The following is a 26,593-nucleotide window of genomic DNA, read 5'->3' on the forward strand; positions in this document are numbered from 1 at the left end:
ACAGTAGGAACCGAAACTAGCTTTTAATAACATACTGTAGTTACTTTTTCTGGGTGCACTCGTGCTTAGCACTACCTTTTCTAGGCTCTTGAGGGCTTGGCCTTTTATTTGGCGCAAAAAAACAACTGAAAATTTTCTTGTCAGTACCCCTTTAAGGGGAGACCTTGCTTCAGATGCATATGTCTTTTGAGTAGATTTTTATGAAACTTTTGCAGCTTATGTATTTTTATGTTCTGATTTCAAATATGCAATTTTTTTTCTAGTACAATTTGCTGTTTTTAAATTATCAAATATTTCATGTATATTGTTAGGAGCAAGATTTATTTCTCAACTGTGAGAGTTATAAAGCAAATAAGCATATCACAATAACCTGGAATGAATACTGTATGCAGTAAAACAAGAATGGATGTCCTAGACCCATTGTTTTTTTTTTTTTTGCTTGATTTGACGCTACTCATGATTTCTTCAGTACTTGCCGAGCCTTATCTCTAGTGCATGAGTGTCTAATGTGTGTTTATTGTTTTTCTCATTATTGTAGCGTTTGTACGTTTGGCGGGCGGGCGGGCGGATAAAAACGATACTTGCATGTTTGAAATCAGCAAATAAAAGTACATAAGCTGTGAAAGATTCATAATGATATGCTCAAAAACGAAAAAAATCTTTCTGAAGCAGGGTCTCCCCTTAAAGGGGTACTGACACAAAATTTCGCGGCCGAGATAGCCTGCTGGATCGATTTCCGTGTACGTGCGTGTACCATCTGCAAAATATCGACAGCGAATAAAGTTTGGAAGGTATTTTATACGAATTTTGAAGTTCGGGTGCGCGATCCAGCATTATAGGCCGCACCAGTTGCATTGACACCCTCGGAGGTGCCCCGAGGTGACCCCCCTACTTCCCCTACGTAACCGTTGTAGCCGGTACAACTAGTTATGATGACGTCGTAGCCGCCATTTCTGTTTTGACGCGCTCGCCGCTGCGCTGTTGGTGTCTCAAGGAAATCGTCGCCAACAGACGACTATGAGGAGGACGATGACAACGAGGACGATGATGGCGACATCGCGCAGCACGTGCGGCAAGCGTGCGAATGCGAGGAGACGACGCGAACAGCGCGGAAGTGCGTCACACTTCTGTGTGCTGACGTGATCGAGCGCTGGAGCCGCTAGGTGGTGATAGTTGCACCCGGAGGCTTGTCGTTTTTGAAACCGAAACTGACACTGGTCGGTAATGAGGAGCCTGTAATTAATTATCTGTCGCGCGCTGCAGCAAACGATGTGCCGTGTTATGACTAACAGGCCCCCGCAACACATTGCTTGCAGCCAAAAAACGCGAGACAAAAATTTTTGTGTCAGTACCCCTTTAAGTACCGTATTGTGACATGCTCTTCTATTTATATTTTTATGTGACCGGTCCGTTGCACGTATAACAGCTGCCTTGCGCAAACCACACCCGTGCGTAGAAAAAAAAGGCATAGACAAGCGCAATTTGCTTTCAAAGAATGAGAAATTATTTTCCTGACAGTTCATTTTCTTCTGTGATCCTGTTTTGCTGGCTCTAAGATCACTTCAGGACGGGCCTTGATCATGTGCCGTTACCTTGACAAAGTTGGGACAGTAAAACCTCATTAATTCGAACTCACTTATTTCGAAATCCTGCATAATTCGAAGGATTTCTGCGGTCCCATGTTTTGCAATGTAAGTTTGAGTGTATAATTTGAAGCGGCGGTCAGCACCAGCTCGGTTAATTTGTGTCATGTGTCGTTACCTTGACAAAGTTGGGAAAGTAAAACTTCATTAATTCGAACTCACTTATTTCGAAATCCTGCATAATTCGAAGGATTTCTGCGGTCCCATGTTTTGCAATGTAAGTTTGAGTGTATAATTTGAAGCGGCGGTCAGCACCAGCTCGGTTAATTTGTGTCATGTGTCGTTACCTTGACAAAGTTGGGAAAGTAAAACTTCATTAATTCGAACTCACTTATTTCGAAATCCTGCATAATTCGAAGGATTTCTGCGGTCCCATGTTTTGCAATGTAAGTTTGAGTGTATAATTTGAAGCGGCGGTCAGCACCAGCTCGGTTAATTTGTGTCATGTGTCGTTACCTTGACAAAGTTGGGAAAGTAAAACTTCATTAATTCGAACTCACTTATTTCGAAATCCTGCATAATTCGAAGGATTTCTGCGGTCCCATGTTTTGCAATGTAAGTTTGAGTGGATAATTTGAAGCGGCGGTCAGCACCAGCTCGGTTAATTTGAAAACTTTGCGTGCCAGGTGTTAGTACCTGATCCCGATTTCGCCGCCAATCTGCGGAAACGGCGGCCCTTAGGAGCCGCAAGGCAGTGCAGTGTAGCGATACTAATGAGGAACAGCTGAAGCACGCCAGCCTTGCTGCTGCCAGCGCAAAAAAAAAAAAAAAAGAAAAAGAAAAAAGAAGAAAAAGGAAAAAGTCAGTTTCACCACAAGGGCGAAGCAATGAACGCGATAGCAACAAATTGTGTTATACGAAGCGAGGCTGGCAGCTAACTCTTGTATCCGATCTCGCGTAACTACAAAATGCTGGTGTTAGAGAATATGGCCGCACCAGGGAGAGATGCTCTTTCCGCATAGTCACTTCGCGTTGAGAGCGCAGCACGTAGAAGGGGTATACGAGCCACCGGCTGATGGCGCCTGAGATAGCGCACGTGCCAGCGCCCTTAGAATCAAAGTTCAAAGTTGCTGCTCAAGTGACACCCCCCCCCCCCCCCTCTCGCGTCTTTTCACGCTCGTTCAAGACTGGCGGGGCATTTCCTGTCTGCTTCGACGGCAGGCCTCCCGAGCGGGGTAATGTTATCGCATGTGCTCTCCGAGCGACGCAAATGGGCCGGCTTGTTTGATCTCTGCTTCGGTTGCATTCCTCGGCTCCGCTCGCGCGCTTTTACCCGCGGTAGAACATACGGTGCACGGGTGGGATCTTATCAATTTGGACTTTATACGGGACATGACAGCAACGGCGACGGCAAAAACTCGTTGAGACTGTCCATATAATTGCTATCGCAATAAGAGACAGTTTTGTAGTCACCTGAAGTGTGCACATGCGGGAAAGACGACGTGCTTCACTGCAACACAGCGGTGACACGCGAAAACTTCAGCGATCATGTTTTGCAGCCAGAACAGATCGCGAATTCCGTCACGCAGGCCATTATTAAATTTTTTATTTTACCAGAAAGAATGGGCAAATGGTCGCATCAGACACGCTGATGCTGCGAGGAGCAGGTGACATGCTGCTCACATATCACCACTGTGTTGCAGTGAAGCACGTCTTCTTTTCCGCAGGCGCGCACTTCAGGTGACCAAAAACCATCTTTTTGTCTTCTTTCTCTTTTTTTCTTTTGCGCTGGCAGCAGCGAGACCCGCCGTTTCCTCGTGTTTGTGGCAAAATAGGGACCGGGCATTGCTGGAAAACATAACCTTTCAAGCCACAAACTAGCAGGCACCATAAACGACCACCTCTGATTACTTTTAACGATTCCACCTTCCTTGCATCCTGGTATTTGTATGTTTTGTTAATTCGAAAATTTTTTACAGTTCCAGTGACTGAATAAGGAGGTTTTACTGTATATGTATGGTAAAATACCGAGCAAACTGTGCAAGCAAGCACCCCAGCAAGCGCCACCTCCAATATGACAGCTAATTTTAAATTTCTGCAGTGTTCCAGCAACGTCCCCCCCCCCCCCCCACTTTCTGCTTCGCATCCTGGTCGTGCACCACGGCCGTGTAGGACACGGTTCATGCTAAGTCTCGTGGTTCCGAGACAGCGTGCAGTGCCACCACGAGAACCGGTGCATGGCAAATGGTGGCGGCACTTGCTGTCGCAGGTGAATCGGAGAGGGAATGGATCCGCAGAAAAGGCAGAACATCCGTGCTGAGGCTTTGGGTGCGCCTTCGATCCTTACAAGCTGTTGCAGTTGCAGTGGCTCATCATCAGAGACGCTTTCATGCCATGCTTCCTGCTATCTGATTGCATTGGGATTGCATTCCTTGTTATTTGTGAGCCGTAGTTGTAATGCGCTGTGCCATGAACGAGAGCGAGAAGACTTTTGGGGGAGTTCACATACACTGCATTTTTTCTGGCGTGAATACTTTGCTGATGCCATCTTGAATGTTGGTGCTTTTCTGGGAAAGCAGCCCTCCACTTGTCTGGTAATTTCGATTTGCTGAAGGGGGGCGCTTGCTTGGGATTTTACAGAGTACCGAGTTTCTTAATAAAAGTCTGCAAGCCTGTCTTCGAGGTCTGGATATTTTCCTGTTTTTGGCCTGTAGTAACTTTTCCTGATCGATGACAAACCGAAGATCTCCCTTTACACTGCTGGGGTCACAGGCTTTGGGCACATGAAAAAGACATGATGGCAAAACAGCTTGCAAAATAGCTTCCCTTTGTCGTGTGTTTTCATAATGAAAGTGGTGCATCACAATTTCCACTCCACCGAAGAAAAATACGGTGCACATATGTCCTATGTGTACCTACGCCATCGTATGACGAGGATGACACTGTCTCTGAACCTTCTGATGGGAGACTGCCATTAGCACTGTCACGGCCGCTCGATGAAAAACACACGGTGCGGCCTGCCGCATGGAGCGGATACTGCGTCGCGCGCCTAGTGCTCCTGGCTGCCGCTGCGGTGCCACCAGTGGGGGAGCCTCTGGGGAGACCGAAAGCGAGAGCGCCGGAATTATTGCGGCGGATCGCGGCTTGACAGCGCAGCTGCTATGCGCTTATTAGTTTTTAAAGGGTTACAATAAACTTGTTATAGCGTTAACTATATTGGTAATCGTCCTACCGAATGTGCGCCGGCGATGCTTCAACCTAAATATAGCAAGTGTGAGTTTTATCTGAAGTGGTTGCTCGTGCGAGTTGCGATTTTGCGCGTCATGTTTTCTCTATTTTGTTGCCGTTGCACTGTTCACCCTCGATAATGTATGTCTGTGCTACAGTAATTTTATCAACAGGAGAGTCGCTCATTGACAGGTGCTGTTGTATTTCCGCAATGACTGTTGCTCATACCTTAGTAACAAAAGCATTGTGAACATCAGGGGAGTCATAATTGCTTTATTGCACGTGCGTGAAAAAAAGGATCACTGTGTTATTGGAATCACAGGCGCAGTACCTTCCTGGCCAGAGGTTTTTGTGCCAAGCGTACGAGACGCTCAACAGACATATTAACATTTCCTGCCCAGTTGGCAAGAAGTGTTCATAAGAGCTTTCTGATGAAAACTTTGCAGACTTCCATGGCGTGGTCGTCCGCCCCGCAAACTTCCATGGTCATAGAGAACAGCTGGTCACCTTTCAGACATCTCGTGAAAAAATATCCGACAGGAATAATATATGATGTTGACAAGCCTCTTATTACAAAATATAGTAATCGGTTTGCCACTTGGGGTACCGCTGCTGAGTGCTTTTCTTCACCATGGTCAACGAAACCAAAAAGTTTGTTGACTTGTCGGTCGTATATGACCCTCTGCTGTATGGCCATCTCGTCAACAATCAGGGAGCAGAACGCTTCTTGCTCTACAGTGAGACCCTTGAATTCGATGCACAGCCGCTCCTTTATCAACGAAGTGACGCCGATTCTACCTGTTAAATGGACTACATATATCTGGAGCGTGGAGCGACAAAGGAGCTGAAAGATAGTTCTAGACCTTGCATGCTCATAACTTTTGTTGAAGCATGCCTTCCAAATTACACATTCCCTTAGAATGACTTCACTGTAGTGGGGCTTCTTCTTCGAGAAACTGCGAACTTGCTTTCTAACGAACTCTGCAGTCTTGTCACCTTGCGCAGCACCATTGAGCACCTTCATGAAACAGGCAATGTCCGTGTTATTTTCATAAAACTGCGCCCGCTCCTCAACCTCATCCACTTTTTCTTGAAGGGCCTGCAGTGCTCCTTTCATACGAGCGATCTTTGCTTTGAAGCAGTGCGTTTTTTTTAGCTTCTTCTGTCAGTTTAACAAGGTTGAATATAGTTTGACATGATGCATCTGAAAATGATGCCATTTGCACACATGTTTCATTCCCTAGTTCAAAGTTGTTGGGCGTCGTGGCTTCAGTGCTGTCACTTGACAAGCCGTTTTGGCTAATGACAAAATGGCTATTTTGAAGCAGCATTGCCCCAGCACTCGGCACGCGACTGCGCATTATCGGCTTCTATTCTGGAGCGTGGCCGCTTCTTCCTCGGAGCACGCGTGCTCCTCGTGCTCATGTAGCTTGGATAACCGGGGAACACTGTCGGCACAGCCGTTGGCAAAAGTATCCTCAACTTCTCGGTCTTCTTGTAGTCCTGCTCTGTAAAATGCAAGGCGCACACCAGGGACCTGTCATTAGGCTGCCATGCTGTTCCCTTCCCGCCGGGTCCTTCATGGGAAATGTTTCGCAGCCATGCTGCCCTGCGTTCTGCGTTACTGGAAAACTCGTGGTAGCATATTTGCAGGTCCTTCGATGCATTCATAGAACACAACGGCACACAACAGTTACGCGGCATTTTGCCTAACGTATAAAATATCACACATGCGTAAACTGTCTTGAGTGACACTCAGTGCGAGCGATTCATATGGAGAAAAACAACCACTACCTCGACCTACCCGCTGAATGCGCGCTCCTTCCTGCCCGCGCGTCGTGTGGAGCCCTCCTGTACTACTGGTGCCCTCCTAGCGAAATGCGGCGACAACTGTCAACTCCACTTCCCCGCTCTCGCCCATTGCCTGCGCCGCGACGCGGCAGGCCGCACCGTGTGTTTTTCATCGAGCACCATGTGTTTTTCATCGAGCGGCCGTGGCACTGTGAACTTGGTTTCAGTTTTGTACTCGGTTTCAACATGCAAGCTATTTTTATTTATTTATTTTATTTATTTAGGAATACTGCAGGCCTTAAAAGGCCCAGGCAGGAGGGGAAAAGTACAAACAGAAATACAAAGTGTGCAAGTATCAAGAATATTATACAAGGAAGATCTATACAAGCAACAACAAAGTGAATCTACTAACAAGTAAACGAGCATTAAAACGAATGTGATACAAAAGAAAAAAATAATATACAATATGAGAAGATAAACAATACATAACTATCTAATCAATGTACAAAGGAGTAGCAAAAAAAAATAAAGGAAAAAAAAAATACTGGAACACTGTATTGAAAGAGGAAGGGCTAGATTTAAGATGTAATGGATGCGATAGAGTCAGTGTTGCTGAGTGTACTAAGAGGTAGGCTATTCCAGTCGGCTACTGTTCTAGGGAAAAAGGAATACTTAAAGATGTTGGTTCTGGTATTGTAAGGCGTTAATGTGGCAGAGTGGCGATGTCTTGTTCGGCGAGCAGTGAGAGGCGTTATGTAAGGTTCAGGAGAAAAAGACAATTTATTATTATACAGTAGGAATAGAAATTTAAGCCTGTGAATTTTTCTTCTTAATTGCAAGGACTTAATGCTGTGTTGAGCCATTAGATCACTTGGAGAGTCACTGGAGCGATATTTAGAAAAGATGAATCTTACTGCTTTACGTTGGATCCTTTCTAGCACATCGATGTTAGTTTTAGTGTAAGGATCCCATACGATAGCTGCATATCCTAGCTTAGGACGGCCAAGAGAGGTATAAGTGGTTAGACGGGTCTCAGCAGGAGCATGTTTTAATTTGTGTCTGAGGTAGCAGAGTTTTTTGAAGGCTGGGTCGCAAAGGTAAGAGATGTGGGAGTTCCAACTGAGATTATTACTTATGATGACACCTAGGTACTTATATTCATCAACCTCGGTAAGTGGCATGGATGCGAGATTATAAGTAAACGAAAGCTTATTAATTTTTTGGTGATTTTCATAAATACTGTTTTATCAATATTAAGCTGCATGTCCCAGTGTTTGCACCATGTTAACATTTTTTGAAGGCTGGCGTGTAGGGTGATTTGGTCTTGCTGGCAGGTGATTTCATTAAAGAGTAAGCAGTCATCAGCGAATAATTTTATCTGTGCAGGTTCAGTAATAGAGTCAACTATGTCAATAATATATATGTTAAATAATAAAGGTCCAAGAACACTTCCTTGGGGAACGCCAGGAGTTACGGGAAGGTCACTCGAAGAGCAGTTATCAATTGCAACAAATTGCCTACGGTTAGTGAGGTAAGCAGAAATCCAATTTACTAGGTATGAGGGAACGTCCAGATGAACAAGCTTTTGGATTAGTTTCGCATGTGACACGAGATCAAACGCTTTCCTAAAATCCAGAAATATGATGTCAGTTTGTCCGGATTTGTCGACAGCGCTAGCGAGACTGGGAATTACAGTAGTTAATTTGGTTACAGTGGAGAGGCCCTTCCTAAAACCATGCTGCATAGCAGTTAGAATAGCTCGATCATCAAGGAACCTTGTGATTTCGTTAGCGATAATGTGTTCTAAAAGTTTACAACAAGAGGAGGTTAGTGATATGGGGCGGTAGTTTTGAACTAATGATGGATCGCCTTTCTTTAGGATCGGAATGACACGAGCAGATAGCCAGTCGTTCGGAAGCGCAGCTGAAGATAGTGATGCACGAAAGATGATAAGAAAACGCGATAGCATTTTGGCATATCTGTGAAGAAACACGTTTGGTAAGTTGTCAGGCCCGGGTGATGATTTTGTTTTTATATTCAAGAGCATAGAAAAGACGCCCGGCAAAGAAACAAAACTCATGTCATCCTTCACCGATGTGCGATTCGTGCAACGGGGAACAGGCGAGTTTGAGAATATACTATTAAAATAAGCATTGAAGTGAGCAGTGATCTCTCGTTTAGCGATGACAGGATAGCCCTCGTGCGTAATATGGTCGACTGGTTTACTTTTTTTGCTGAGAAAGCTCCAAAACTTGTTGGGAGCAGTTCGGATGAAGTTAGGCAGGGTAAACTGAAAGTAACGAAGTTTAGCTGCCCTAACAGCCTCGTTTAATTTAGCTTGGTGTGGTACGATTACGTCACGAGAAATACCCCGTCATCTCAGACGTTTCACTTTTCTCTTTGCATGCACTATCTCATGGGTGATCCAGGGAGTAGGTTTGGATGTTTTTTTTAGTTCTGACTGGAATAAAGTTGTCGATACAGTGCATACAAATAGTCTTAAGTTCGTCCCAAAGTTTAGCAGCGTCATGTCCCCCAAAAACACTTAGACGATCATCAAGGTAATCTAGTACGCTCTCATCATTGGCATGTGAATAGTCCTTTACAGAAACAGTTTTACAACTAGTAGACTTGGGAAGATCGACGGTGCAGGAAAAAGCCACAAGTTTGTGATCGGAAATGCCGTGTTCAACAGAAACAGAAAAATCTTGAAAAGTCTGGCTAATAAATATAAGGTCAAGTATTGAAGCAGAAGAAACGCTAATTTGCGTAGGCTCAGTAACCACTTGCTTCAAGTTGTGCATCAAAATAATGTCACGCAAATGTTCATTGTTTACGCTGACATCAGCGCTATATGTACCGCGAGTCCAGTCAATGCCCGGTAGATTGAAATCGCCTATTAAAAAAAACTTTATTGTGTACAAAAGATGCCATGTGTTCATGCAGATCTTGAAGAAATTGTGGAGTGGAATCAGGGGCTCGATAAACAGCAAATAATAGAAAAGATGTATTACGGCATAAAATTTTTAAAGAGAGCGCTTCAAGATTAGCTGCCTGACGTAGGAGAACTGCGGTGATATCTTGCCTCTTGGTTTGTGTCTCGGTCCATGACCGACGAGATGGTCCCCAAGATGTTCGTGTGTTGTATAAGGATTGAGCTAATTGGTATGCATTCATCTTTGGTTGATGCAGCACACATGGGACGAGGACGAAGAATCCTGTGCTTCTTCATTCTTCGCCCTCGTTCCGTGGTCACTGCATTGACCAAAGATCTTGCATTGTTTTTGTACTCTAGTTGGGGAACAGTAGAATGCCGGGAGAATATAAAAGCTTGGGGTCCCAGTACCAACTCGTTCTTTTTCTATTTTCACTTACTTTTGCTGATAGTGACTCGGGGGTGTGGGAGGTGCTGGCCTTAAAGGGGTACTGACACAAAAATTTTGGCCTCGTGTTTTTTTGCTGCAACGTGTTGCTGGGGGCCTGTTAGTCATAACATGGCACATCGTTTGCAGCAGCGCGCGACAGATAATAGTTACAGGCTCCTCATTACCGACCAGTGTCAGTTTCGGTTTCAAAAACGACAAGCCTCCGGGTGCAACTATCACCACCTAGCGGCTGCAGCGCTCGATATCACGTCAGCACACAGAAGTGTGACGCACTTCCGCGCTGTTCGCGTCGTCTCCTCGCATTCGCACGCTTGCCGCACGTGCTGCGCGATGTCGTCGCCATCATCGTCCTCGTTGTCGTCGTCCTCCTCATCGTAGTCTGTTGGCGACGATTTCCTTGAGACACCAACAGCGCAGCGGCAAGCGCGTCAAAACAGAAATGGCGGCTACGACGTCATCATAACTTGTTGTACCGGCTACAACGGTTACGTAGAGGAAGTAGGGGGGTCACCTCGGGTCACCTCCGAGGGTGTCAATGCAACAGGTGCGGCCTATAATGCTGGATCGCGCACGCGAACTTCAAAATTCCTATAAAATACCTTCCAAGCTTTATTCGCTGTCGATATTTTGCAGATGGTACACGCACGTACACGGAAATCGATTCAGCAGGCTATCTCGGCCGCGAAATTTTGTGTCAGTACCCCTTTAACCTTGGGCTTTTCTTTTGTGCTTTTCTCACTCCCTCCCTCTGCGGGTCGACTTACTTTGTGCCTTTGAGCCAAGAAGGTGTTTATTTGCTTGCTTTTCCTCAGTCGCCTGAATGCCCCAACCAGACTGCAGTGTTTGCTGCGCAGAATCGCCAGCGTTTGCAGTGACAGCGAAAGTTCCTCATATACCTCTGCCACGTTGGCAAATTTATTGGCAAGTCTATGGGAAACCAAACGAAAGTTCCTACATTGTTTGGCATAAGCGAGAATGTCTCACATAGAAGTCAAGATTAAGGGGTGGTGCTACTTGGAAAATGCGAGTTTTTGCCAAAATTACATATTTTTTGTTTTTACTTGTTTTGTCAAGTTTAATTTCTCTACTTTCACTTTCATGAAAAAAAAAATCAACGTTGTATTTAAGCTCAAAGTAGGTTAAAATCACTTCTAAAAAGCACAAGGTGGCTATTAAAAACCACACAGAGCTCATTGTCGTCTAGAGTGTCCTGGAAAGTGTCACCTGGCTGCTTGCCATGGCATTTTGCATGAGGAGTTCACCAAAGCCACATGCTCAAAATAACCATGATTCGCAAGCTCTCATGATGGAAGAAATAATTTTAAAAAGCATATCTTTGCCACATATGAGCTTTCATTTCTACCTTTAAAATGCATTTTTCTCAAGATGCAGTTTTGGGCAACTTCTTGAATTTGGACATCATGTCCTTGGTACTTCTGATGGCCAGATCGGAACGAAAATTTTCCCACGAACTCCTTAACATGTGAAGAGCGCAATTATCTCCTTCAAAACCTGATATCACTTATATAATTATTACAATTTTTAAGTAAGCAATTAGTATTGGTTGAGCATTTTAAGACTTCTCATATTATAATTTTTCTTGTTGATTAAAATGTCTTATACACACTTTCTAGTTAGTTATTTGCATTCTACAGTTAATGTGGAGCAATATGAGCAAGTGCGTCCAAAAAGAGCTATATTTTACACATTGTCAAGGTACAAAATGAAAACTATGCAGCTTACTATAAAACCGATTACATATTTAAAATCTGTATAAAAAGCTATGTAAACAGCTAAAATTTAATTGCCCTAGGCTACAGATGAAAGAAACTTTTTTTTCGAATAGCATCTCCCCTTAACTGGGGAGTTTGACAGAATGGGTGGCAATGGAAGAAAGGGGGACACCATTAAGGTGATGTGGAAGCACGCAAAGATGGCACACTAGTTTAGTTGCTGGGTTCAGTCAGCTGGCAACTTGGTTAGGGAAGTATGGCTCAGTGTTTCGAACATGCTGTGTGTTAACGGGAAAGAAGGGGCAGCAAATCCATTTGGCAGTACCCTGATCTAGCATGTAGGAGAGCAGTAATAATGTTTCTTCGCAGGTGGAGAACGAAGAGAACGTCTTGGTGTGCCTGCGAATCATCATCGAGCTGCACAAACAGTTTCGGCCGCAGTTCAACCCGGAGGTAAGCACCACTGCATTCTGCCCAGCACCACAATTTTGGTGCTCTACTATAACGTCCTGGAGAACTGGTCAGAACTGGAATGCCTAATTGTACTATGCTTTGCGTGGTGGCCATTGTATATCAAAGGTCAGTGTATCTACAGTGTAGTCTGCATTGTAAATTTGGTTTTTGGTGGGCAGTTTGTTTACCTAGTGAAGTTTACCTAGGGTTCTGCGTTTTCGAAGTTATTTCAAAGTTCTGGGGCAGACTTATAGGTTGTTTTCCCAAGGACATTTCTTGCGGGAGTAGCAGTTTGTTGAAAACTTTAGCACAAGAAAGTTGAGATTTCAGCCATTAATATTTCAGGTTCCCCCGTAACCAGAGACTGCTTTGATCAAAAAGAAAACAATAGCACATCAGTGTACAGGCCAAGGCTGTTGCTGTTATACTCTATCTCACAAGCTAGTAGCAGTAGGGTAGTAGCTACGAGGTGTAAGCAAGTCACATGCTTGCTTAGAATAAGAGAGAGTTCTGCTAGTTGTAAAATATTCATGGTAAATAGATAGGGCGTGAAGTCAAGACGCCACAAACGCCGTGGTGTCTTTTTGGCGTGTCGGTGTTTGTAGTGTCTTGACTTCTCTCTTTTGTCTGTGTTTGCATGTCCTGCCTTTTTAAAAAAAACCCATGCTTGCACAGAAAAACATAGTTCTGTTTGTAATTGCATTATAATTTACAAAGTTGTTTGGCAGGTGCTACATCACAGCGATACACGATACGCTAATCACGATCTGTATTTGCGTCGCATGCCTGTAAAAGTGGTGGCAAACCAACAGGGCAGCGCCCATACAGTCGCGACTGCCCACTTCGATCCGACCTTGCATTTGCTACTTGCCCACTGATAATAAATGAACGGTGGAATTGGCTATCGCTTTGTGTCGTCTCATGCTGAGGACAGAGTATCAGGTATGTTCTGTCATTATTATTAAGATAAGCTGTCTGTTCAGCCATGCCTGCTAAACCTAATCTTTGAGAACTTGAGAGTGGATCTTGGAAACAATGCAGTGTAGTGAGGAATACATGGCTGTCGAAGTGTCAGGACGCAGACATAACGCAACCGTCGGTATACATGATTTTTCACAGCTAGTTTGTGCAATTAAAAGAGATGGCACCACTGGCACTTGGCCTTTCAGTCCCAGAACCCTGAAATGCTTCGGTCTGATTTTTTCGGACTTTCTTGTTGAAATTTCAGGCTTGAAACTGCATTAATTGAAGCCACTATCACTGCCGCGTCTTATTATCTCACAGGGTCAAACCAACGCTTTCACTAGTTGATCCGCTTGCGGTCAGCACGGGCTACTGGCATCTCACGAGTGTGGTGATGAAGCATAAAAAATTGCATGGAAGCGCAGTGGTGGCAGACGTTCCAGTACGGCTTCATCGCTGCAGACCCTATTATAATAAGCGTCTTTAGCTAACTGCTCGGTAGCACATGCGGCCTAAGGGGTTGTAAGTGTACTGCACCATTTTGTTCAAATGCACTGTGCCACCGTTCACTCATGCGTCTTTGTGTGAGACCGCTAAGTGCGCCGCACAAACGCGTTGCTTGCAGGAACAAAAGCAGCTCGTCATCGCTGTGCCCGTGTGGGGTACGGAGTGGGCGCAGTCGAACACACTTACAGAAAGCGCATGCATTCGGTACGGCAAGTGCCCTGGCTGCGGCAACGTTAGCTTAGTAAGCAATATGCTGCACACAATTGACTAAAAACAATCAGCTGTATGCAACAGCAAATTCTGCATTTCAATGAAGCGGTGGAGATTTCCTTGTACTCGTTTATGTGTGCACATGCATTGGGGACAGCTGGATGAGTCATCCGCTCTCTCGCCATAGCCTTCATGTTCCGCCTCATCAGTTTGAAACGCTCCTTGGCATCGCAGCCATACACCATGGCACGACCGTGTGAGAGAGCCATAATTTTTTCTGCCTCTTGCGGGTATCGGTGGCACTCGCCACGAAACTCAAATCTGTGGTAAACATGTAGTTAAGTGGGGCTCCCTGCAGGTACCAAGTGAATTCACCAGAGCCTGTGCTAGTACCTACAGGCCTTGAGAGGCATCTTGGACATGGCTGTGGCAATGTGACCACTTTGACAATGTAAAAAAGCATGAAATTCGTTCTTTTGTACTGGATGATTTTTTGGACGATTTCGCAGTCCCTAGAGAGTCCGAAAAATTGGACGCTGACTGTACTATCTGCCTTCTTGTCTAATTGACTTCTAAATTTGGACCATTCCTTTTAATTGTACATACAAGGCCATAAATCTTTTGAAAAAAAAAAAAAAAGAGTTGTCTTAGTTCACCATGAAAGAAAAGAAATTGTGTCATGCAGGCATCATACATGCAATTGTGGAGGGGGGGGGGGCACTGGTATTGAACCAAAAATCGTTAAAGAGATCAGTTTTTTGAAAAAGGTATTTTCGTAATATACTCTAGTTACACGAGCATGCCAACCTAAGTTACGACAAACCTCGGTTAACCGAAGTGAACTACAGTTACCGCCAACTGCACTTGGCACCTGTTACACAGGAAAAGCAGTCGTCGTTTTTTGGCTGTGGAGCAGGTCATGTGACAACTTCACCAATAAAATATAGTATTTAGCTGCTTTTCATAAATATACTGGCAACTAAAAGGTATTTCCTTTAAAACAAATACTTTCTGTTTGCTCAGTCAGTCCTCGAGCGTAGTGCATCGAGTGTTTTGGCAATGTTTGGAATAAGTTAGGGCTGGTCTCACAGCTATGGGCCAAGCCACCATGCGGTCAGTGTGAAAGCCAAGACAATCCGTTGCCTGGTAGATTTAATATCGCCGTGTGTGATGTGTGATTTGTTTTGTTAGACTGTTTACCATACTAACATCTTTGTCATTGAGACAGATCAGTTGATGCACTTTTGGGATGATGTTTTGGCCTCCGTTGGAGCCACACTGCTGAGGACCGCTGCCATGGGTGCCATCATTTTGTTAGTTAGTTTCATTAACTGAGGTGGTCAACCTCAGTTTAGAGCAACCATGGTTAGTGGGATAACTGCAGTTAGGCTTTTCGTTTAACTGGATGTAACTACGGTTTGCGACAACTGAGGTTCGTTATACCTGAGGTTAGCGTGCTCGTGTAACTACGCTATAACATAGACAATGCCAGAAGTGCTGACCAAGATTTCTACATCTTGGATTGATATTTTGGCCACAATAAGAATTTGTCACCATAAGCAAGCTATATTTTTATTGGAAAAAGAACAAGAAGTTGGCTATTTTCAAGTTGTGCTGCTGCTGAATGACATATGATGTAGTGGTAACTATGCAGATTCTGTGTCTGGTGGCTGCTAATCATCTAGCAAAAATATTTGATTATTTTTTAATAGGTCCGGTTCAGAATGAGCTTTATTTTTCTGCATTTTCTCACACCAATTGTCTTCTCACACAGTTTGTTTGGGGCAACAATTTCTCAGGCTCTAGCAGAGCTACAGCTATAATGTTTTTTGCTATGTAGGATAAACGCATAGAGGAGATATTTTTGCACCTCTGTAAATTTGTTACGTTTTTTATTCTTGTTCCCTAGTAACCGTACTGTAAACACTGAACTTTGATGGACTGCTAAAGTGCTAACGGTCACTGAATTTGAGAACTGCTTGCAGAACTTGAACCCTTAAAGGGGTCATGAACCACCCTTTAGGCTTGGTGAGAAAGCACATTGTGTTGTGAGAGATGGGAGTGCGGGTCTCGGAAGCCGTGTGTAGTTGCTGGGAGAGGATGGCGCGAGTGTCAAGTGAGAGGGCACACAGGAAAACGAGAGAAGAGAGACAGAGACTGATGCAAGTAGTCGGACATGTGGCACTGGTGAATAAAGGGTTGTGTGGTGAACGTAGTTTCCAATCGTCAAGTGTGACAAGTGGGGGCTCGTTCGGGATGTAGATGGTGAATGTGCCAGAGGAACTGCTGCAGCACCTGCTGGGGCAAACAAACGGCTCTGCCATACAGCGCGAGCAAATCGCGGCTGCTGTCAGACAAAGACTCATGACGGCCAACACCATGCCTGCGGCTTCCATAACGGCGGCGGCGGCAGTGATCAAACCGGCAGGTGACTGCGCTCTGCGGTCCTCGGGAAGTCAGCCCCCGAAGTTCTTGGGATTCAACGACGCGCAGTCACCCGAGGAGTTCCTGGACCGGTTGGAAACCTTTTGTCTGGTAAATGGTGCCGCCGCCGACAGAAAGCTTACCCACATCGTGCCCGCTGTGCTGGAGGGGAGCGCGAAGTGGTGGCTGTGCTTCATCAAATTCATTGCATCTTGGGAGGACTTTAAGACTGCATTCATCACAGAGTTCTCCTCCATTGACGCGAAGCGGCGCCTGAAGCAGGAACTTGAGCTCCGCACTCAACACCCAGAAGAAAATTTAAAAGAATTTATCTACACGATCGCGGCCTATTGTGATTGGATCAGCGGCGAAGTGCCGGAATCCAAAAAGTTCGACTGCGTGTTGCGGAAAATGCACCCACAACTCCAAGATTTGGTGGAGGCCAAACAGTTCGCCAATCTCGTGGAGTTGGTAAAGGCCGCTGACGGCCTCATGGAGTGTTATTGGAAGTGGTTTCAGTACAAGCCACTGCCACCTCCAACCGATCAAGTTGCGTGGGACCTCGCCTTCCAGCCAGCTAGAAATGTGGCTGGCCTATCTGGGGCACAGCCCAGAGTAATGGTAGCGGCGGCTGCCGCGCCGTTCCAGCATCCGTCGGTGGCACCTTACTGGCCATAGCCCCCCGTGGCGATACAACCGTCCTACCACTGGGACCAGTTGCACAGATAACCCGCTTCTGCTGCAAGGCCACATCTCCCAATGCTGCCACAGCCACAAGGATACCAACCGCTCGACTCTGGTGGAATTACCTGCCATTGCTGCGGAGGCGTCGGTCACATAGCCTGCGAGTGCCCTTCAGGTTGACGTAGCGGCCCATCCCGCTGCTACTGATGCAATGGAATCTGACATTTTCGCTCACAGTTCCCGGAAAACGGGAGATGGTAGGTGCTACTCTGGCAAGCACCTACGAGACAGCACTGCGGGTAGCGCCCTTGGCCGGCAACAAGGAGCCTCTCCTGGAAGTGCGGATTGGGCAGACTACATTCTTGGCCCTGCTAATTACGGGCTTGAGTGTGAGCTTGCTTGGAGGGCCAGCGGCAAGGTTAGCGGAGGCGATGGGTGCCAAACTCAGGACACAGGAACGAACACTCGGATTGGCATCAGGTTGGTTGCAACAACCACAGCTTTAAAGGGCAAGGTACATTGGGCCACGAGCAACCGCATCCAATGTTTCCTGTGTGTGCCAGATTTGTGTCGGGACATTGTGCTTGGCAGAGACTTTCTGACTGTGAAAGGCATATCCCTACATGCAGTGCAGGGTGGTTGGACTATTGGAACTGACCCACGGTGCATTGTGCCATTTGCTAAGCGTGACAAGGATATAACCACCGCGCTCGCGATAGAGGAAGATGGCAAATCTTATCGTTTAGAGGGCCTCTTTGAAGAAGTGCTTCAAAGATGTGAGCTGGAACCCTGAATTCGTATTCATTCAATCATCATTTGTTCACAAGCCGCTATGGCATTTCATGCCATAGCGGCTCGGGTTTAACCAAACTGTAGAGAGGTGTTACAGTGTTCAGGTATACAGATGATTATTTGATTTTAATTGACAAGTCACGCGCTGTACAAAAAAGTGAGCACATTCTAAACGTGTTTAAAAAAAAAGGGATGGGACTAGAATTCATTTGCGAGATGCCTTGCTCTGATAATTTGCAGTTTCTTGATACATGCTTTTAAGGGGGGACGTGGCACTTAGGGATTGAAAATCAACCAAAAAATCTAGTTTTCGCTGGCCATCTCTTCACGTTCCTGACATCATTCTGCACCTAGTTACAAATTTTCATTGCTGCATACCGTCGTCTTCTATCCACATCTTACTTTAAAAAAACCAAAACCGTGCATCCTGCCCTTTAAATTGAGGGCAAACAGCAAACAATTTTTCATGCTCTTTCTGTAATGGAGGAGCAATATCTTTTGTTCTGTCTGGGTTATCATTACGATTTCTTTTTCGCTTCTAAGATAAACAGATGCGATGTGTCGTAAGGCAAGTTTTGTTATAGTACTTTCTTAAGAAAATGTTCTAAATCAAGGTTTTGTTTTGAGTATTAATTGGAGCATTTTTTAGATTAGGTGCAACAGCCCACAACTCTGCTTGAAAATGTCCTAAAGCAATGATTTATACTTTACGACACACTACAAACATTCTAAATGTATTCTGTGGATTGTACATTGGTGTGCAGGTTGTGGTTAATTACCTAATTAGGCCTTAAACAAAGAAGTAGGTGTTTGTGATATCCTGGAAACTACTTATCATAGGAAAAAAGCAATTGCATATTTGAAATCAGCACACAAACATTCTGAAACTCTGCAAGTTCCATCAAAATCGATCAAGAATTTTAAAAAAATGTTTTATTAAAGTGCCACGTCTCCCCTTAAGTTTCACTGCGGAGTATGTTTGCGGGCAGTATAGCGCGCGTTCAGCGAAATCGGTGTTTAATATCGCGTCGGCGCATTCGAATATTGTTAAACGAGGAATTGTGATGCCATGATTACGCACAGCATTGGAAAAAAACCTGCGTACATAAGATGACCAGGCAGCATAGACCGCTTATAACGTAAGTCGCTGGAGTCGCGAATATCCGCACTATAAGCGGTACCGCACTATAACCAAAACAACATTTTTGAAAGGTTGCACGTGTGCAAAACATGACCAAGGGGTAAGCGCGCGATTACGACTATTGAGGCATGCGACTGGGACTTAAGTTTGCATCTGCTTACATTTGGAAATGTTGAACGGTTAGCGTCCGCGGACCTGCGGTGCCGACATAACGAACGCGGAAAAATGCGCTGTCACGGGAAGTCACCGCGGTAGCACACTGGGCGTGCGCCATGTCGAAAACAGTGGCGACCACAAACCACCACTCGAGTGTTTCACACACACGCCCGCGTTTTCATTAAAGATGTAATTCACCCCTTCTAAATGCAACAACTGCAAAATGTTTCATTGACTTGACACCAAACCGCAACTTCTGTAGTCCGCGGCCGCCGACATGGCAGCTAGCGCTCGTTAGGCCTAGCGTGCGCATTGCAACTTGGCATGCCGCCGCAAGAAGCTTGCCCTAGGCAACACGGAGATCGGGCGTAGAAGAGATCGAACTCGCGAGCTAAACCGAGGGCATCACGCCTGAAACGCAGTTTCGGTTCACGGTCGGGAGAACAGCTGCGGCAACTATCCTGAAAAAGTCTCTCTAGCTTGTAAGTCCGCCTGTTGGTGGCAAAGGCGAAAGCTCAGTCGCATCTCAAAGCATTGTTACTTGCGGGGCAATCGAGGTTTCACACACGATATCTGCGCTCTACGACGAAGCAACTATTTTCCCGACGGAGACAAATAGCGGTAACGTGCTCTTGATGTGTACGCGGGCGCCCGTACGTAGCGGAGCGTGCATGTCATGCGGCCGGGGCAAAGCGCGCATGTCAAGGGGGCAAAGGCTTCTCCGTCGGCCACGCACCCGCGCCGGGCTGCTGTCCTCCACCACCATCCCCTTTTTTTTCTCCCCCCGCTCCTTGTTCGTTCGTTCCGCGTCCCCTCCTCCTTCGTAATGCCGTCGCCGCTCTCTCCCCCGCCGGCGCATCTCCGCTGAGAAGCACGCTCGCTCCCTCGCATCTCTGAGAACGTTCCGGCAGCCGCATTATAACCGGTCTTTCATCTCGGGGGACTGCACAATAAGCGGTATGCGTATACATGGAGTTCTATGGGAGGGTAAACGGGAGTCAGAAAAAACCGCATTATAGCCGGTACTGCACTGTAAGCGGTTACGTTATAAGTGGTCTGAGCTGTAGTTTCCAGCTGCAAAGTGATCAAAGAGGCGGGATATCCTGCGTATCGTTGTATCGGTTTGCGAAAGTCTGTTCGCATGGCCAGGAAAGTTTAACACGGACGTCCTCCATCCGTAAATAATGAAGAAACTAGAAATATTGCAATATTAATGAGAACTATTATAACAGACAATAACGCCAAGGAAAGTATACTTTCCTTGGTGTTATTGTCTGTTAGTTCTCATTAATATTGTGTCTAACAAAGATAAATGAAGCCTTAAGAATCATCTGCTTTCCTTCAGAAATATTGCAGTTATTCCACATATGTATAAGAAGTCGCATGGCCTGAAGAACGTTGGGAAGCGATGTGAGGGTGAAGGTTCTGTTTGCCGCCCCAAATAAGCATAGTCGCATTAAGGTCTCAGTCGCAGGAATCTGCGGTGGGCAAAGAAAAATGCGGTGAGAGGCATGCCAATCATTTTGTAAATTGTGTAGGAGTTAACCGCAAATTTCTCTTTCTTGTGTCCACACGTACATCGGCCAGACTGGTCGATGTATTAATACGCGCCTCAGCGAGCATCGAAATTCATTGAATGGAGCTGTCTCAGCTCGTATTGCTATGTCAGTCATGAAAATGTACCGTAAAAACCCGCGTATAGCCCGGGGTTTTTTTCTAGATTTTAGGGTGCGAAATTTCGGCCCCGTACTATATGCGGGTCCCAAGAATTTTCGGCCCAAATTCAGTTTCGGTTTCGGCATAGCGCGGTGCTATCATCATCATCAGCTGTCTGCGCGCTTCTGCGCTAGGTAGTGTTAGCGGCGTTAGTCTTAACTGGTCAGTTGGTCAGTGGCCTTTGCTTCAACTTGGTGCCCATAACGACGGCCTCGATTTTGCTCCTGTGATTTTACGCCATGTCAGGACCGCGCAGGCAGTACTCTGCTGCTTTTAAAAGAAAAGTTATCGCTGCTGCCGAAACCATCGGCAACTGTGCCGCGGAGCGGCAGTTCGGAGTCAACGAGCGGAGCATTCGCGGTTGGCGGAAGCAGAAGGAAGCCCTCTTTGCATGCAGCGGCCAGCGAAAAAGTTTCCGCGGACCAAAAAATGGAGCATTTCCTGACGTGGAACGAGAACTCACAGACTTTGTGCGGGAGCAGCGAGCTGCACATCTCGCTGTCAACATCGAGCTGCTACAAGCGAAGGCAAGGGAGATCGCTCGAGACAAAGGCATTCAGCCGGAGGATTTCAAAGCGAGCAAGCATTGGGTGTCTCGCTTCATGCGCCGCGCTGGGTTCTCCCTACGTCGGCGTACGTCGATCTCCCAGAAGCTACCAGAGAGCTACGAAGAGCACCTCGTGGCTTTTCAAAGGTACATAATTGCGTTGCGAAAGGCAGTCCCCTTTCAGCTGGGCCAGATCGGCAACGCGGATCAGACGCCGGTCTACCTGGATATGCCCTCGGCGCTGACGGTGCATCAAAAAGGCTCCAGGCAAGTTATCGTGCGGTCGACTGGAAACGAAAAAACGCGGGTGACTGTAATGTTATCCTGCACGGCTGACGGTCGCAAGCTGCCACCCTACGTGGTGTTCAAACGAAAGACGCTGCCGAAGGGGGAGAAGTTCCCGAAAAATGTCGTCGTCCGCTGCCAGGACAAGGGGTGGATGGACGAATCGTTAGTCCTTGACTGGATAAAGTCCGTGTGGTGTCGACGGCCCGGAGCACTGCTGGGGCTCCCTTCGATGCTTGTGCTCGACGCGTTTCGGTGTCACCTGGCCGACTCCGTAAAGCGACTGCTGCGCGACTCCCGCACCGAGCTCGTCGTCATCCCGGGAGGGATGACATCACAGCTGCAGCCGCTTGATGTGTGCCTTAATAAGCCATTTAAGGACCATGTCAAGCGCCTGTACGTGGAGTGGATGAGGTCCAGAGAACCAGAAGTGACCCCTGCCGGACGGCTGAAACGGGCCTCGCCAGCGATGCTCTGCTCGTGGATAGTCGAGGCTTGGGCCTGCATTCCAGAGGCGCTCGTTTGCCGCGCCTTCAAAAAGTGCTCCATCTCCAACGCGCTTGATGGCACTGAGGATGATGTGCTGTGGGAGAACATTTCCGACAAGGGAGCTTCGGAAGAGAGTGCGTCCGACGACGAGGATGAATGAAATGTCAATAAATGCATTTTTTCCATTTTCCTCGGACTATATTCGGGTGAAAACTTTTTTTCTCACGTTTGCTATCCCCGAATTACACCCCGGACTATATGCGGGTCCGAGCTATATGCGGGTTTTTACGGTAATCCCATCTTCGAAAGCACAGTAATTTTGTACCATCAACCTAATCGGACAACGCGAGAATTTCGGAGGCATATCATGTCACAAATAACGACACACTTTGTGTCAGTCAACCGTCTCAGTCGTTACAAGACAAGGAATTCAACTTTATCAATCGACTGTAAGCACGCGCCTCGGTTGTTTGACTTTTTGTGCCTCTTTATGATACGTGCAACGTGCTCCCATTTTTGTATATATGTTTTTTTTTTCATGCGTGCAATAAACTTTCAGTTGTGCGTGAGCGCTGGTTTGGTGCATTACCTTCCTTGTACTGCTCCTTTATTTTTTCGCTCTAAGTATTATTCCAACCTTTAGTTATAGCACCAACGAAGGTTAGTAAGCACGTATCGTTCTTTACATATATGGTGTGAGCGACACAATGAATGTATCTCATTTCCCCAATGCCGACTACACTTTCTAGTGTACTCTTTAAAATATCAGAACCTCACACTGTATTCATCGACAGTGTCGATGGACGTTGATTCTAAATGCATCTGCGAATTATAGACCACTTCTGCACTTCATAGTCAACCGAGTGGTACTTTTTTTTCCATTTATGCCAAGGCGCACTGGTGCAAAAAAAAAAAAAAAAAAAAATCAAAAGTGACGTTTCTGAGCCACTCAACTAGTTCAACAGTGGGGCAGACGGAAATCGTCGAGAGGCCGTCGCAGCTAAACACTGAAGTTCGTGATTGAATTGTGCAGTAACATGTTGCACCTTGCCAAATTCATTGTGTTTAAGAAGTCCTGGTACGGCGCAAGCGGAAAGTTACAGCGCCAGGCACGCGCGCTCGTCGAGGCGGCTGCTGCAGCGTACACACATTTTCCATGACTCTCGTGTGCTTGAAAAAGGTCTATTATGAGAAGCGGAAATCGATACATCCTGACAATGGTGGACTTCGCCACGTGTTACCCAGATGCGGTGGCTTTGCCAGCAATTGATTCAGCGACCGTGATGGAGGGACTGGTAGAAATGTTCTCAAGAGTCTGATTCCCACGGGAAATCCTATGCGATCAGGCATCATGCTTCACTTCTGACTTGATGCGAGAGGTGAATGATTTATTGGCCATAAAACACCTGAGCTCTACACCATATCACCCTATGTGCACTGGCCTGGTAGAACATTTTAATGGAACCTTAAAACAGATGTTGCGGAAGCTCTGCCAGGAGGAACCAAAATTCTGGGATCGACTGCTTGCACCGCTGTTATTTGCCTACTGTGAAGTGCCGCAGACCAGTATGGGGTTTTCCCCATTTGAACTCATCTACGGGCGGTACGTCAGAGGACCCCTCAGTGTGCTCAAAGAAGTGTGGACTGGGGAACACATGAGCATAGGTCGGCAAAAAAATTGGAGCGCACTCAGACTCACTCAAGAAATATAGTTTGCTCTGAGGGCTCACTTGGACTCAGACTCGCCAAAACTTTCCTCAACCGGACTCACTCGGACTCGATTAACTTTTTTCTCAGCCAGACTCACTCAGACTCACTGCTTCACCTGAGTCTGAGTGAGCAGTGAGTCGACTCATGAGTCCATCGGCATAAAATTAGCTTTTTCGATCATAATGTCAATCCTCTTACATAATCAGCTCTACGATATGCCTTTTAATCTTGCACCTTCAAATACGAGTTGTCATCATAAATTATATATCATCATTATCATATATCGATCAGGTAAGGATATTATGAAATACGCGATTCACACGAGATATTTCTATCACGAACTTCCCATGAAAGGGCTTCCAGGGGGAGGTCATGGCACCTCTTCCCCTAACTCACACCTCTGATCAATAAATATTGATGTGGCGCCTGAATACTAGTGTGCTGAGAGATGTGTGAATAGACTTGAGTATAAACATAAGCCGATATAAGGCTGATAGTATAATGCTGAAGATGAGTAGGTAGGACCACAAGTCGGTAACAAAAGGTGGAGCTCACTCGGACTCACTCAAAAAATATATTTTGCTCTTAGGGCTCACTCAGACTCAGACTCGCGAATATTTTCCTCAACTATACTCATGCAGACTCAGACTCACTAAAATTTTCTTCAGCTGGACTCACTCGGACTCAGACTCACCAAAATATTACTCACCCGGACTCACTCGAACTCAGACTCCCGGCAAGATCCGAGTCTGAGTGAGTCTGAGTGAGTCAACTGATGAGTGAGTTTGCCGACCTATGCACATCGACGAGGAGGTTAAAACCACATATGGATACGTCTTAGATCTCCGCGACCATCTAGAGAAGACGTTAAAAGTGGCCCACGAGAACCTTATACGAGCGAGAAAGACCCAGAAGACTTATTATGGTCGAAGGAGCAGAAATCGTCAGCTCGGAGTAGGAGACCGTGCTCTCATTCTTCTGCCCACTACGGCGAATAATTTGCTCATGCAATGGAAGGGACCTTTTTGGGTCACTGGAAAAAAAGGAAATCATGATTACTGGCTGGACTTGGGATGCGAAACTAAATTGTTCCACATAAACATGTTAAAACGTTATGAGGACCGCTCAACGGAGCTAACTCCACAAACAGCCTCCTTCATCGTGATGGAAGAGGACGAGACAGATACACCCTTCCCTGTATGCGTAAATGACATAAGGGCAAGTGCGAAGGCAATTCCAATTGGTGAGGGATTGGAGGTTGACAAGAAAGTAGAGATCTGTCAAATTTTGACTGAATACCAAGACGTCTTTTTTCGGAGGTTCCTGGAAAGACCTACCTCTTGGAATGCCAACTTTACTTGACGACTTCCGAGCCAATTGCTACACCGCAATACCCATTACCGTTGGCAATGAAAGAAGTGGTAGAAAAGGAGGTTCGAGAGATGATGAAACTAGGGGTAATTGAGCGGTCTCAGTTCCCTTACAACTCTCCATTGGTTATTATCAAGAAGCCTGACAACACGTATCGGACATGCATCTACTTCCGTCAAATTAATGATGTTTTGGTGTCAGATGCAGAACTGATACCGAGAATGGATATAATGTTTGCGGAGTTCAGCGCAAAGAAATACTTCTCCAAATTTGATCTGACTAAAGAATATTCGCAAGTCCCACTAGAATACACGTCAAGATCCATAGCAGCCTTTTCAACTCAAACTGGACACTACCAGTTTATCTACATGCCGTTTGGTATAAAGACCGCATCTGCGGTGTTCACACGGTTGATGAGAACCCTTCTTTAAGACCTCTCAAATGTTGTCCGTTACATAGACGACGTGCTCATTGCCACAATGACGTGGGAAGAACACGTAAAGACTTTGAAGCAATTCTTGCACAGAGTGAGAGAAGAAGGATTGACCATCGAGCCCCAGAAATGCGAGATCGCCATGACGTCCGTCGTATTCTTGGGTCATCGTTTAGGAGGAGGAAATATGGGACACCTTCGGCACCCGAATCTGTAGGCACCTACCTCTGAGCAGCTGAGCAGGACTCCCTCCATTTACCCCAGTGTTGTCCCGGTATGCCAGAAGCCCCAGGTAGGGATCATCCGCCTTCCACCGCAGTTCTTTGATCATCCTCACCATCCATTTCACCTCCCCATTCGACTGTGAAAAATGGGGGCTGCTGGTGATGTGGCGGAAGCTGTAAGACTCGGTGAAGGCGGAGAGCTCTCTTGCAGGAAACCGGGGACCGTTTATGCTGCGCACCAGTCTCGGGATCTCATGGCGTGTGAAAACGCTCTTGATGGTTTTGATGACAGCAGGTGCAGCGTGACTGGTAATCCACCAGAAGGCCGTGGTCTTGGCCATTCACATAAAAAAGATCGATGGCCACCTTCCCAGGGCCGAGTCGGAGTAGTTGACGGCAGCATGGCCTCTGAGCTTTCCACCCTGGTTTCGATGCACGTGTGGCAGTTAGACACCAGTGTGTCTATCTGGTTGTTGATGCCCAGCCACCAGGCTGACTCCTGAGCTAAAGCTTGTGGGGCTGCCATCACCCCCTGTAAAGTTGTTTGCGCCTCAAGGTGCATGCACGTCTCAACGATTAGTCGCAGTTAGGTTTAACAGCCGCCGAGTGAGAGGTGGCGCCGTGCTCGCACGAGGTAGGGGTTAGCGCGGTTGCGCCGGCGGGGAAGAGGTTACACCGGCGCACAGGGAGCAGCAGCGATGCTATTTTTGGGGGTTTTGCAGCATGCTTGGATGGGCGGCTCTCAGCGGGGTCCTTGGGTGTGATTC

General features: G+C 46.3%; 1 protein-coding gene across 1 annotated transcript in view; it reads left to right on the top strand.

Annotated features, from left to right (window-relative positions):
* The window catches only part of LOC119384790 (transformation/transcription domain-associated protein-like), a 946,434-nt gene that overhangs the window by 76,502 nt on the left and 843,339 nt on the right, over positions 1–26,593 (top strand). Inside the window, 1 exon segment of the mRNA XM_049413130.1 lies at positions 12,091–12,174. Coding sequence (XP_049269087.1) covers positions 12,091–12,174 — 84 coding nt within the window.

This window comes from Rhipicephalus sanguineus, chromosome 3, assembly GCF_013339695.2.
Source record: "Rhipicephalus sanguineus isolate Rsan-2018 chromosome 3, BIME_Rsan_1.4, whole genome shotgun sequence".
NCBI lineage: Eukaryota > Metazoa > Arthropoda > Arachnida > Ixodida > Ixodidae > Rhipicephalus > Rhipicephalus sanguineus.